Source organism: Dendrobates tinctorius, unplaced genomic scaffold (genome assembly GCF_039654945.1).
Source record: "Dendrobates tinctorius isolate UK_male_01 unplaced genomic scaffold, ASM3965494v1 ptg000137l, whole genome shotgun sequence".
Lineage (NCBI taxonomy): Eukaryota > Metazoa > Chordata > Amphibia > Anura > Dendrobatidae > Dendrobates > Dendrobates tinctorius.
Window position 1 is genome coordinate 899975 of NW_027361805.1, and position 14592 is coordinate 914566.

At 41.9% G+C, this 14592-nt stretch overlaps 1 protein-coding gene across 7 annotated transcripts in view; it reads right to left on the minus strand.

Annotated features, from left to right (window-relative positions):
- Nucleotides 1–1323: 1323 nt before the first annotated feature.
- Nucleotides 1324–14592, minus strand: part of LOC141048588 (uncharacterized) — a 29020-nt gene continuing 15751 nt past the window's right edge. For 6 of the 7 annotated variants that reach the window (XM_073544319.1, XM_073544318.1, XM_073544317.1 and 3 more), the window contains one exon: nucleotides 1324–3111. In XM_073544319.1, coding sequence (XP_073400420.1) covers nucleotides 1487–3111 — 1625 coding nt within the window. In that variant the 3' untranslated portion in view covers nucleotides 1324–1486. The remainder of the gene's footprint in view (nucleotides 3112–14592) is intronic. The other variant, XM_073544320.1, reaches the window with a different exon arrangement.

Consider the following 14592-nt stretch of genomic DNA (forward strand, 5'->3'; position numbering starts at 1 on the left):
AACCTTTTCATTTATAATGACCACAGACAAGATAAAGATCCCCAATTCACATCAAGACTACAAGATCCCAGGTACTTTCAGCTGCATTCCATCTAATGTGGTGTACTTAATTATTTGTACTAAATGTCCAACTGGGGGTCTGTATGTGGGGGAGACCAGGCAAAAACTGAGAACAAGGATGAATTCTCATCGCCACATAATAAGAGAAAGAAAGAATGGATCTACATGTGACCAAACACTTTTCTATGCCTGATCATAGCACCATAGACATGAAATTACTTGCATTGAAATGTAATTTCAAATCTCATAGAGACAGAAGAGTCTGGGAGTATAAACTGATGACAACCTTTGACACACTCACTGCAGGAATGAATGTGTCACATGGATTTATGTCTTTTTACATCAATTAAGGAATTTGCTCCTCAGACCTTTTGTGGGGGCATCACAACACAGAAGCAGACCCCAATCAGAGGACTATAAAACATTCACACTCCTTATCTATGAACTGTTCCATTATTTATGGCCACAGCTGTTTATCACTCTCCCATAATGATAATTCTGCTTCACGTCACTTGTCTTTTCTATTGCATTACTTCTGTGCTGTCTTGTGCATAAATATGTGATTCTTCAGATGTTGTATTAGTCTAGCCTGATGAACAGACTTGAGTAGTCTCGAAAGCTTGCAATGTGTTACCATCTTTTCAGTTAGCCATTAAAAAGTGTCGTACAGTAAAGGGTGTTTCACTGGATGGAAGATACGTTTCTCCTAGCAGATTAATGTTTGGTCGGGTTTTTCCTTAAAGACGGGACCTGCGATGATGTCAGGGTCATGTGATCAGCTCATGTGATGTCTACCTCACTGGTGGGAGGGGTTAGGCCCTATGTAATGGAGGTTGGTGATTGCCACAGTGGGAGTGTGTTTCTGGAAACTACAGGAACTTGTGTGGACGCAGCCTGCAACTTGTATATGGGATTCCCGTGCAGCAGGACTGTCGCAGCAAGACTCGGAAGAACCCCGGGAATGGCACCTGGCGGATGCCGCAGGACCTGGCAGCCGCTTAGTTACGCCCGTCCCGTGCAAGGGGTGAGTCTGGGACCAGTGGTTCTCCAAGCAGGAGTATGTGTTTGGTTTTCCTTATGTTTTGTTAAGCTGCTGGTTACTGAGTGACATTAAAACCTCTGAAATTAGACTTTATGCCTGTGTGTTGCCTCGTTACTGCCGCCCAGCTATTGCCTACCAGAGCGAATCCCTACAAAAGGCATAAACCACTGTGGACTCTCAATTCTAAATATTCTTCTATCTACTGGCTAACCCGGTACAAATATATATATCTTTTTTGTATTTAAAAATGGTCTTCTATATACAGTATGCAAATTAAAAGGAGGCACGTGTAACACTGTTCAAAACATTAGACATCAAAAATATTTTCCTAAAAAAATATGCTAAAAACAAATAAAAAATATTCTGTTGGTAACGTTTTTCAAGTCATTTCCTTGTACTACTTACATCTGAGGTTAAACATTTTGCTTCAGTCTGAATTTTAAAATGGCTCCGCTTTTTATGTTGAACAAGAGTGGATCTATGGTTGTAGCATTTCCCACAATCTGAACATGAAAATGGCTTCTCCCCTGTATGGATTACTTGATGTTTAACAAGATCAGACTTCTGGCTAAAACATTTTCCACAATCTGAGCATGAAAATGGTCTTTCCCCTGTGTGACTTCTCATATGTGTAACAAGGGATGATTTGTGACCAAAACATTTTCCACATTCTGAACATGGATAAGGCCTCTCTCCTGTGTGAATTCTCTGATGTTTGACAACATCAGATTTATGTCCGAAACATTTCCCACATTCTGTACATGAAAATGGCTTCTCCCCTGTATGGATTACATGATGTTTAATAAGATTGGACTTTTGATTAAAACGTTTTCCACATTCTGAACATGAAAATGGCTTCTCTCCTGTGTGAGTACTCTGGTGTATAGCAAGAACCGATCTCTGGGTGAAACATTTTCCACACTCAGAACAATAGTATGGCTTCTCTCCTGTGTGAGTTCTCTGATGTGTGACAAGGGATGATCTCTGAGTAAAACATTTCTCACATTCAGAACATGAGTATAGCTTATCCCCTGTGTCATTTCCTTCATGTGCAATGAGATTGTATATCGGAAGGAAATCCCCATTGTATTCTGGACTAGAAAATGAATCTCCCTTCCCATGCTTATTTTGATGCACAAGAAGATCTGATCTCTGTCGGAAAAATTTCCCACATTTAGAACAAGAATATGGAGTCACCCCTGTGTGAGTTCTCTGATGTGTAACAAGGGTTGATCTCTGAGTAAAACGTTTTCCACATTCTGAACATGAAAATGGCTTTTCCCCTGTATGGATTACCTGATGTTTAACAAGATCGGACTTCTGGCAAAAACATTTGCCACATTCAGTGCATGAAAAGGACTTCTCCCCTGTGTGAGTAATCTGATGTATGGCAAGGACCGACCTCTGGGTGAAACACTTCCCACATTCAGAACATGAATACGGCTTTTCCCCTGTGTGAGTCCTCTGATGCGTGATAAGGGATGACTTCCGACTAAAACATTTGCTACATTCAGAACACGAATATGGTTTCTCTCCTGTGTGAGTTCTTTGATGTGCAAGAAGATCATATTTCTGTAGAAAACCTCTATCACATTCTGGACATGAATATGGCTTTTCTCTTCTATGCCGCCTATGATGTACATTGAGATCAGATTTCTGGCGAAAACATTTCCCACAATCTGAGCATGAAAATGGCCGCTCATCTCTGTGAATTCTTTTGTGAATGGACAAAACAGATTTCTTTTTAAAATGTTTCCCACATTCAGAACATGGAAATATTTTATCCTCAATCTCGCCTGTACTTTGCTTAGCAGTCTCTGATTGGCCAGGTTCAGGTTCCTTGTGATTACTGAGATCAGTAGCTAGACTTTCGCTGTAAAGTTCTGTTAGCATATTTTTTGTAAGGCGTATTATGGAATTATCTCCAGGATAGTCTTCTGTGATACAGTTATATTTTACATCATAGTCTGGAGATACAAGTTGACTTTCCATATTCTTGGTGTATTCTTCTGTTAGGAATAGAAATACTTTTGATTACAATTTTTGTAGAAAACAATTATGGTACTTAGATATTTCAAGACACTCCAAGTAACATCACATACAATACTGCTAATGAACTATGCACCGTCATAACATCTTGATCATTTTGCATTTAAAGGGTTTATACCAGGATTTTGTTATCCCCAATCCACAGAATAGGGAATGAGTTACTGATTGATGATCACTTTTAATAGATTTTTTAGGGAAGTCTGATGACCCATGATTCACAGTTCTGGCATTTTAATTTTTTTTCTCTCTTTATGAAGCATACTTTTTACAAGTTAATTTTATGTTTTGATGGACAGGAATTTTACAAACACAGCAATGCCAAATATGCTTTTATTTTTTTTCTTTACTTTTAACAAGGGAAAATATTTACTTTATTTTTTAGTTTCCTTAGGGAACTCAAACCTGCGATTGTTTGATCGCTTTTACTAAATACTGCAATAGTATTGTGTTGTAGTTTAGACGATTCTGCAAAACAAAATCTCATTTTTTTTCTTAGTTATACACAATTTTTCGATTTTAATCTTTTTTTTAGCTATACTTAAGTCCAATTTAGTTACAAAAAAACACTATATTCCTTCATCCAGTAGTCCCAGATAGTCTTTGTCTTCTGGCCTTCAGCAATAAAGTATTATAACACGAGATTACTGCAACCACCATGTGCTGATATAAAACAATGGCAGCAGAAAAACTTGGAAGCAGCACAAAAGTTAGAAAACAAAGACAATGGTAATAGTAATAATAATGAAAAAAAGCCATCATATAAAACAGTCCATGCCATACAACAGTCAACAATTAAAGTAGCAGGTTGTCGGCATAATCTGCTTTATCCAGGCAGGAAATACAAAGCCATGATGTTTCGGCTTACATAGAAGTTTTATCAAGCCTGGAAAATCCCATTTTTGTATTCCCTGCCTGAGTAACCTGGAATATTGGTTTGCTGATGCCCTAGTCATTTTTATTTTTGAACTTTGACATAAGGTATGGCTAACAGCCAAGATTCAGAGACTGACAGGGGGGGGGGGCAAAAAATACCCACACCAAAATCTGCTTAATTTGCTGTGGATTTCCAAGCAGTTTTCTTATTACCTTGTAGAATTTTTTCACGCTGCTTCTTTTTCCGAGGTTTTTGGAGCAGAAAATGGAACAAAAAAATTTCAAAAGAATGAACATAATCGGTAATGTAAAAGTGACTTGCTATAGAAAAAATATGTTCAGTCTTCTCAGCTTCTTTTTACTGCTCAGACGGTCAAAAAGACAGGAACTATACAGAGGGGTTGTCTGGTCCAAATCGATGATGCTCAATATTTAACTTACAATAGACCTCAATGAAAAGGCTAAAAAGACATCCGGGGGTTTTGCACATTTTAGCGTTTTATTTTCTTGATGGAAAAAAAAAATATTGAAAAAAAAAATCAGTCAGGAAGCAACCAGAAAATGGTAGCAAAAGAAGTTTTAAATTTTCAAAACTTCTGGTAAAAAGGAGAATTTCCTAAAGCGCCTTCTGCTTAAAAAACAGTTGTTTCAAACGCCATAGAAAGACAAAGTGTGAACACACCCCTAAACTGGTCAGACTGGGTGGGATGAAAATCAAACAGACAATGGGGTAAGATTAATATTTATTATGGTTTATGGGGACCAGAGATGGAAGGTGAAAAGCCTGATGGTACTGAAAACAGAAAGGGGCAAGTATGTGTGGGTAACTTAACCCTTAGCACCTCTTCTGCACAGAAGAAATAACACAGGGAAGAACACACAGGTTGAATGCAGAAGATGAGGAGAGGGTTAACTCTAACAGAGAAAGATGTGGTGATATAAGGCGCTGAGCACATTTTATTACTCAAGGTGATGGGGCTCAGAATGGAGAAGTGGCGTTTAGGAAAATGGATGAGGCACGGGACAAATGGATAGAAAGCTGTATGTAGAGGACAGGAATGGGGGGCACTTTCCTGTTGGCTAAGTATTCACCAGGATAACTCCTAGCTAAAGCTGTCATTTTGCAGGGACAAGCAGCAGTCACCGATTAGCTGCTCTCCCTGCACTTGAGAAGCGTGCGGCTGCAGTTTGGGGTTGACTTAACACATATGAAGATATACACATGTGGTCAAAATTGTTGGTACCCCTCATTTAATGACAGAAAAAACCACAATGGTCACAGAAAATAACTTGAATTTGACAAAAGTAATAATATATCAAAAATTTATGAAAATGAACAAATGAAAGTCAGACATTGCTTTTCAACCATGCTTCCACAGAATTTAAAAAAAATAAAATAAAACTCATGAAATAGGCCTGGACAGAAATGATGGTACCCTTAACTTAATATTTTGTTGCACAACCTTTTGAGGCAATCACTGCAATCAAACGATTCCTGTAACTGTCAATGACACTTCTGCACCTCTCGACAGGTATTTTGGCCCACTCCACAAGAGCAAACTGCTCCAGTTGTCTCGTGTTTGAAGGTTGCCTTTTCCAGATAACATGTTTGAGCTCTTTCCAAAGAAGCTCAATAGGATTTAGGATCATAGAAGGCCATGTCAGAATAGTTCAATGGTTAGCCTCTCGGCCATTCTTGGGTGTTTTTAGCTTTGTGTTTTGGGTCATTATCCTGTTGCAAGACCCATGAACTGCGACTAAAACCAAGCTTTCTGACACTGGGCAGCACATATCGCTCTAGAATCCCTTGCTAGTCTTGAGATTTCATTATACCCTGCACAGATTCTAGACACCCTGTGCCAGATGCAGCAAAGCAGTCCCAAAACACAGAGCCTCCTCCATGTTTCACAGTAGGGACAGTATTCTCTTCTTGATTTGCTTCATTTTTCCATTTGTGAACATAAAGCCGATGTGCCTTGCCAGAAAGTTCCATTTTTGTCTCATCTGTCCATAGGACATTCTCCCAGAAGCTTTGTGGCTTGTCAACATGTAGTTTGGCAAATTCCAGTCTGGCTTTTTTATGATTTCTTTTCAACAATGGTGTCCTTCTTGGTCGTCTCCCAATAAGTCCACTTTGGCTCATACAACAATGGATGGTGCGATCTGACACTGATGTTCCTTGAGCTTTAAGTTCACCTTTAATCGGTGTAGAAGCTTTTCTGGGCTCTTTTGTTACCATTCGTATTATTCGTCTCCTTGATTTGTCATCAATTTTCCTCCTGCAGCCACGTCCAGGGAGGTTGGCGACAGACCCATGGCGCTTATATTTCTGAATAACATGTGCAACTGTAGTCATAGGAACATCAAGCTGCTTGGGGATGATGTTGTAACTTTTACCTTTAACATGCTTGTCTATAATTTTCTTTCTAATCTCCTGAGACAACTCTTTCCTTCACTTCCTCTGGTCCATGTTGTGTGATACACACCATGTCACCAAACAGCACAGTGAGTGTCTGTATCCCTCTATACAGGCCACTCTCTGATTCCAAGATTGTAGACACCTGTGATGCTAATTAGTGACACACCTTGATTTAACATGTCCCTTTTGTCACATTATTTTCAGGGGTACATTCATTTCTGTACAGGCCTATTTCATGAGGTTTTTTTAAATTCTGTGGAAGCATGATTGAAAAGCAATGTCAGAACCCAAAAGAGGGGACTGTCACGGAAACGGATGGAGGAGGCCCTGTTTCCAACGGACCATCTTCAGACAGACCGGATCCAGAATCAGAGTGGAGTCAAGCGGGCACCAGGGCGGAAAGTCCAAAAGAAAAACGACACATGGCCACGTCAACTGGGAAGAAAGGTGGAAGAAGCAGTCGCTGGTGATTTGAGATGAGTAAGCAGAGATTGTAATTTTTGGAACTTTGGGAGAAGGAATATGGTGATAAGCGTATCGTTATGTCTTGTGCTTCTCTCTGTCTTCTAACTAGAAGTGTCATATCTTGGTAAATCTGCAAAAAATGATGGAAGGGGATGGAATTGGTGGGAGATTATGAGAGGGGAGAAGGGAGACATCAGGAAAGGGGTGTCAAACAAGACGGTTTGACTTATGGCAGAGGCTTGAGAGATAATTTATGTCTCCCGCCTTGACTACTGCAACCTCCTGCTCTGTGGCCTCCCCTCTAGCACTCTCGCACCCCTCCAATCTATTCTTAACTCTGCTGCCCGACTAATCCACCTGTCCCCCGCTATTCTCTGGCCTCTCCCCTCTGTCAATCCCTGCACTGGCTCCCCATTACCCAAAGACTCCTGTTCAAAACCATAACCATGACATACAAAGCTATCCACAACCTGAGTCCTCCGTACATCTGTGACCTAGTCTCCCGGAACTTACCTGCACGAAACCTCCGATCCTCACAAGATCTCCTTCTGTACTCCCCTCTTATCTCCTCTTCCCACAATCGCATACAAGATTTCTCCCGCGCATCCCCTCTACTCAGGAACTCTCTATCACAACATATCAGACTCTCGCCTACCATGGAAACCTTCAAAAAGAACTTGAAGACCTACCTCTTCCGACAAGCCTACAACTTGCAGTAACCACTGATCCACCAAACCGCCGCACGACCAGCTCTACCCTCGCCTACTGTATCCTCACCCATCCCGTTGTAGATTGTGAGCCCTCGCGGGCAGGGTCCTCTCTCATCCTGTACCAGTCGTGACTTGTATTGTTTAAGATTACTGTACTTGTATGTACTATGTATACCCCTCCTCACATGTAAAGCGCCATGGAATAAATGGCGCTATAATAATAAATAATAATAATTAAACATCTCAGAAAAAATGGAAGTGGAAAAATGTTTATGTACAGTTGAAAACGAGGGTGGTTTCAAGCAATCAGTTGAGGGGGGCGAGGGGAGGGGGGGGATTTGGAAAGTAGTTTTTCTAGTTCATGCGACACGGCCGGGAAAAAGAGCAATCATTTTAAGGGATTATGGTTAGGATGGTATCGTGGAATGTTAACCCCTTTCCTACAATGGACGTAATATTCCGTCCATGTGACCAGGGACCTAATTCCCATGGACGGAATATTACGTCATAGCGATCAGCGGCACCCACGTGGTGAGCGCCGCTGATCGCGGCCAGGTGTCAGCTGATTATTACAGCTGACACCCGGCACAATGTGTCAGGGGCGGTCACGGACTGCCCCCGACAGGTTAACCCCTGGCATACAGCGATCAAACACGATCGCGGTGTACCGGAGGTTAAAGGGAAGCATCGGCAGGGAGGGGACTCCCTCCGTGCTTCCGTGAGTCCCCCACAGCAGCGCGATGTGCAGCGCTGCTGCGGGGGTCTCCTTCTCTGCAGGTCCCCGGATCCAAAATGGCGACGGGGACCTTCAGGGGCCTGCAGGGAGCTGGATTCCTCATGCCTGCAAAGCGCAGGCAAGGAGGAAGCCTGTGTAGTGCCTGTGACAGATTGCTGATCTGTGATGTGACAGATCAGCGATCTGTCACAGGACAGTGATGTCACACCTGGGACAATGTAATAAAGTTAAAAAAAAAAGTGCAAAAATAATTAAAAAAAAATCACTAAATAAATAAAAAAAATATTCCCTAATAAATTCATTTTTTGGAAATAAAAAAAAAACAATAAAAGTACACATATGTCGCATCGCCGCGTCCGTAACGACTCGCCCTATAAAACTGTCCCATTAGTTAACCCCTTTAGCGAACCCCTTAAAAAATAAAAAACGAAGCAAAAAATAATGATTTATTATCATAGCGACGAACAAAAAGTGCAATAACGCGCGATCAAAAAGACGCATATAAATATCCATGGTACCGCTGAAAACGTCATCTTGTCCCGCAAAAAACGAGCCACCACACAGCGTCTTCAGCGAAAAAATAAAAAAGTTATAGCTCGCAGAATAAAGCGATGCAAAAATAATTATTTTTTATATAAAATTGTTTTCATTGCATAAAAGTGCCAAAACATAAAAAAGAGATAAATGAGGTATCGCTGTAACCATACTGACCCGAAGAATAAAACCGCTTTATCAATTTTACCGCACGTGGAACGGTGTAAGCGCACCCCCCAAAAGAAATTCATGAAACGCTGGTTTTTGTTCATTCTGCGTCACAAAAATCGGAATAAAAAGCAATCGAAAAATGTCACGTGCCCGAAAATGGTACCAATAAAAACGTCAACTCATCCCGCAAAAAATAAGACCTCACATGACTCAGTGGGTCAAAATATGGAAAAATTATAGCTCTCAATATGTGGTGATGCAAAAACTATTTTTACAATAAAAAGCGTCTTTTAGCGTGTGACAGCTGCCAAATATAAAAACCGCCATAAATAGTAAATCAAACCCCCCGTTATCACCCCCTTAGTTAGGGAAAAATAATCAAATTAGAAAAATGTATTTATTTCCATTTTCCCATTAGGGTTAGGGCTAGGGTTAGGGCTGTGTTGGGGTTAGGGTTGGAGTTAGAATTGGGGGGTTTCCACTGTTTGAGCACATCAGGTGCTCTCCAAACGCAACATGGCATCTGATCTCAATTCCAGCCAATTCTGCATTGAAAAAGTCAAATGGTGCTCCTTCCCTTCCAAGCTCTGCCATGCACCCAAACAGCGTTTTACCCCCACATATGGGGCATCAGCCTACTCAGGACAAATTGCAAAACAATTTTTGGGGTCCAATTTCTCCTGTTACCCTTGGGAAAATAAAAAATTGGGGGCAAAAATATATTTTGTGGAAAAAAAATATGATTTTTTTATTTTCACGCCCGGGCGTTATAAACTTCTGTGAAGCACATGGGGGTTCAAAGTGCTAACCACACAAGTTCTGTGGGGGTCTAGTTTCCAAAATGGGGTCACTTGTGGGGAGTTTGAATAGCTTAGGCACATCAGAGGCTCTCCAAACGCACATGACACCCGCAGACCATTCTATCAAAGTCTGCATTCCAAAAAGGCACTACTTCACTTCCGAGCCCCGACGTGTGCCTATACAGTAGCTTTCTCCCACATATGAGGTATCCGTGTACTCAGGACAAATTGGACAACAACTTTTGGGGTCCAATTTCTCCTGATACCCTTGGGAGAATAAAAAAATTGGGGACTAAATGATAATGTTTGTGGAAAAAATACGATTTTTTTATTTTCACGCCCGGGCATTATAAACTTCTGTGAAGCCCTTGGGGGTTCAAAGTGCTCACCACACATCTAGATAAGTTCTTTAGGGGGGGTCTAGTTTCCAAAATGGTGTCATTTGTGAGGGGTTTCCACTGTTTAGGTACATCAGGGGCTCTCCAAAGGCAACCTGACACCCGCAGACCATTCCATCAAAGTCTGCATTCCAAAATGTCACTACTTCCCTTCCGAGCCCCGACGTGTGCCCATACAGTAGTTTTCTCCCACGTATGGGGTATCAGCGTACTCAGGACAAATTGGACAACAACTTTTGGGGTCCAATTTCTTCTGGTACCCTTGGGAAAATAAAAAAATTGGGGGCTAAAAGATCATGTTTGTGGAAAAAATATGATTTTTTTATTTTCACGCCCGGGCATTATAAACTTCTGTGAAGCACTGGGGGGGTTCAAAGTGCTCACCACACATCTAGATAAGTTCCTTGGGGGGGTCTAGTTTCCAAAATGGTGTCATTTGTGGGGGGGTTTCCACTCTTTTGGTACATCAGGGGCTTTCCAAACGCGACATGGTGTCCGATCTCAATTCCAGCCAAAAACGTCAAATGGCGCTGCTTCCCTTCCGCGCTCTGCCATGCGCCCAAATAGTCGTTTACAACTACATATGGGGTATCAGCGTACTCAGGACAAATTGCACAATAACTTTTAGGGTCCTGTTACCCTTGGAAAAATTAGAATTGAGGGTGAAAAGATCATTTTTGTGGAAAAATTATGATTTTTTAATTGTACCGCTGTACGTTATAAACTTCTGTGAAGCCCTTGTGGGTTCAAAGTTCTCACCACATATATAGATAAGTTCCTTGGGGGGGGGTCTAGTTTCCAAAATGGGGTCACTTGTGGGGGGTTTCCACTGTTTAGGTACATCAGGGGCTCTCCATACGTGACATTGCGTCCGATCTGAAGTCCAGCCAATTTTGCATTGAAAAAGTCAAATGGCGCTCCTTCCCTTCTGAGCTCTGCCATGCACCGAAACAGTGGTTCCCCCCCACATATCAGGTATCAGCGTACTCAGGACAAATTGCACAATAACTTTTGCAGTCCAATTTCTCCTGTTACCCTTGGTAAAATAAAAAAAATTGAACCTGAAGTATTTTTTTTGTGGAAAAAAATTTAAATGTTCATTTTTTTTTTTTTTTTAAATATTCCTAAAATTCCTGTGAAGCACCTAAAGGGTTAATAAACTTCTTGAATGTGGTTTTGAGCACCTTAAGGGGTGCAGTTTTTAGAATGGTGTCACTTTTGGGTATTTTCTATCATATAGACCCCTCAAAGTGGCTTCAAATGTGATGTGGTCCGTAAAAATAAAATGGTGTTGCAAAAATGAGAAATCGCTGGTCAACTTTTAACCCTTATAACTTCCTAAAAAAAAAAATTTTGGTTCCAAAATTGTGCTGAAAACATGTGGGAAATGTTACTTAAAGTTTTTTGTGTGCCATATCTCTGTGATTTAAGGGCATAAAAATTCAAAGTTGGAAAATTGCTAAATTTTCAAAATTTTCGCCAAATTTCTGTTTTTTTCACAAATAAACGCAAGTTATTTGAATGAAATTTTACCACTAAGATGAAGTACAATATGTCACGAGAAAACAATGTCAGAATCATGGAAGCATTTCAGAGTTATTGCCTCATAAAGTGACAGTGGTCAGAATTGTAAAAATTGGCCCGGGAGTTAACGTGCAAACCACCCTTGGTAGTGAAGGGGTTAAGGGACTCCGATCTCCACACAAACGAAATATGATTTTACGTCATCTTAAGAAGCTTAAAACTAATATTGCTTTATTGCAGGAGACACACTTGCGGAAAGAGGATTTCTTCCGTATGAACAAGATGTGGGTGGAAAAGGTGTATGGGTTGGCATCACAAGGTAGGAAGGCAGGAGTGCTCACTCTGATCAATAAGAGCTTGGCACACACGGTGGAGTCACAAGAATCAGATGAGGAAGGAAGATACCTACATATCAAAATCGTAGGCACTCAGGGCACTTTTAGCATCCACAATGTTTACGCTCCCAACACGGAACTAAAAAATTTTTTTGAAAACATAACAAACAGTATATTACTTGATGGGGAAGTGTGTAAAATGGTGGGTAGTGATTTCAACACTGTAGTCTCCCAGGAAGAAGACAGGAGAAGCCAGGGGAAACAGGGGAGGCATACGGAGGGACCTTTAAAAGCGATGTTGGAAACCACAACCCTACACGACTGCTGGAGACTGTATCACCCACAAGAGAGAGAGTTTACGCACTACTCACACCCGCATGATTCATGGTCACGGATTGATCTTCTTTTGATAAGTGAGACTTTGATGCAGAGGGTGGAAGGGATTGACATAGAAAACATGGTGATTTCAGACCATAGTCCAGTGGTAGCAAGTGTAGCTGACAAAGCTCAGAGAGGACAGGACTACATTTGGCGATTCCCCACTTTCTTGGCGACAGACGAAAACTTTCACAGGATATTGAGAGAGTGGTGGGTGGAATACACACTGACGAATCAGGAACATAGAGAGATAGGGTTGTTTTGGGAGACGGCCAAGACAGTACTGAGGGGGAAATTGATGGGATACACGACGAAGGCAAAACGACAGGCGCAAGTAAAATTTCAAGAAGCCAGTCGGTTAGTTAGGGAAGCATATACGGTCTTTCTGGAAAAACCATCAAGGGTGACAAAAGCAAAGTGGATGGAGGCGAAGGGAGACTTTGAAAACTGGGCGGAAAGGAAAGAAAATATGTACAGAACGCAACTGGAGGCTGAGTTGACGCGCTACGGGAATAAGGCAGGGAAATTAATGACAAACTTGGCAAGGGGAAGGTGACCAATGACTCATATAATGACACTGAGGAATGCTTTGGGAAACAAAACAACAGATCCGAAGGAAATAAATGATATCCTGGGAGACTTCTATGCAGATCTATACAAAGAGGAGGGGTTAGTGAGGAGGGGGGAAGGAGAGGAATGGTTAAGGGGAACGCAAATGACTAGGTTTACGGAGGAGCATCTACAGATATTGAATAAGGAGATGACGGAGGAAGAAATAGGGGAAGTCATAGGAAAGATGAGTTCAACGAAAGCCCCGGGACCAGACAGGTTCAATGGCAGTTTCTTCAAGATTTTAAAGGATCAAATTTCACCTGTATTGAAGGAGTTATTTAATTAGATATTAGGGGGAGAGCGAGTATCGGCTACCCTTAACACAGCATACATAAAGCTCATCCCTAAAGCAGGAAAGGACCTAGAGGACCCAAGTAGTTATAGGCCTATCTCGTTAATCAACCAGGATCTGAAAGTTTTGGCAAAGTTCATGGCTAATAGATTGGCATCGATATTGCCAGAGATTATAGATCTCCCCCAGGCGGGATTTGTCAAGGGGCGCTCAGCAGTGACGAACATCAGGAAAGTAATGTTGGCAGTTGACATAGCTAAGCGGAGAGGGGGAGAAACTCCAGCCTTGATCACCTTGGATGCGGAAAAAGCATTTGACAATGCGAGGTGGTCATGGCTGGAACAGGTATTAAATCATCTGGGTTTGCATGGCGCCTTTAGAAATTTTGTGCAGGTGCTGTACGTGAATCCTCAAGCTAGGGTGAACACCCCGGGATTCTTATCAAGAACGTTTCCTTTGTTAAAGGGAACCAGGCAGGGTTGCCCGATGTCACCTTTGTTATTCAATTTAGCTATCGAACCATTGACTAGACATTTGAATGGTGGAAGATGGTTTGAAGGGATCAAGGTGGGGGCAGAGCACTGTGTTCGGCATTGTTTGCTGATGATATTGTCCTGTTTATGAATAGGCCCAAAACACAACTGAGTGAAGTCATAGCACAAATTAAGGGGTTTGGGAAACTGGCAGGATTCAGACTTAACAAAAATAAATGTGAAATACCGTATATACTCGTGTATAAGCTGAGATTTTCAGCCCATTTTTTTGGGCTGAAAGTCCCCCTCTCGGCTTATACACGAGTCATATACCGGGGGGATTGGTGGGGGAGGGGGAGCGGGGGTGTCAGATCATACTCACCCTTCTCTGCAGCTCCCCTGCTTGTTACATGTTGTCAGCGCTGCTCTCTTCCTGCTTCAGCTGTCAAATGGAACCCGCTCATTAAATATGCACATATTTAATGAGCGGGTGCCACGTGACCGCTGAACCAGGAAGAGAGCAGCGCCGACAACATGGGACAAGCAGGGGAGCTGCAGAGACAAGCTCCAGGACCCGGTGAGTATGAAGGAGGGGTTGGGAGGCATATTCACCTGTCCCTGCGCTCTGCTGTCTTGCGTCCTCTGCAGTGACATTCAGGTCAGAGAGCGCTATCGCTCTCTGCCTGCACAGTCACTGCAGAGCGCAACGCTGATGAGCAGG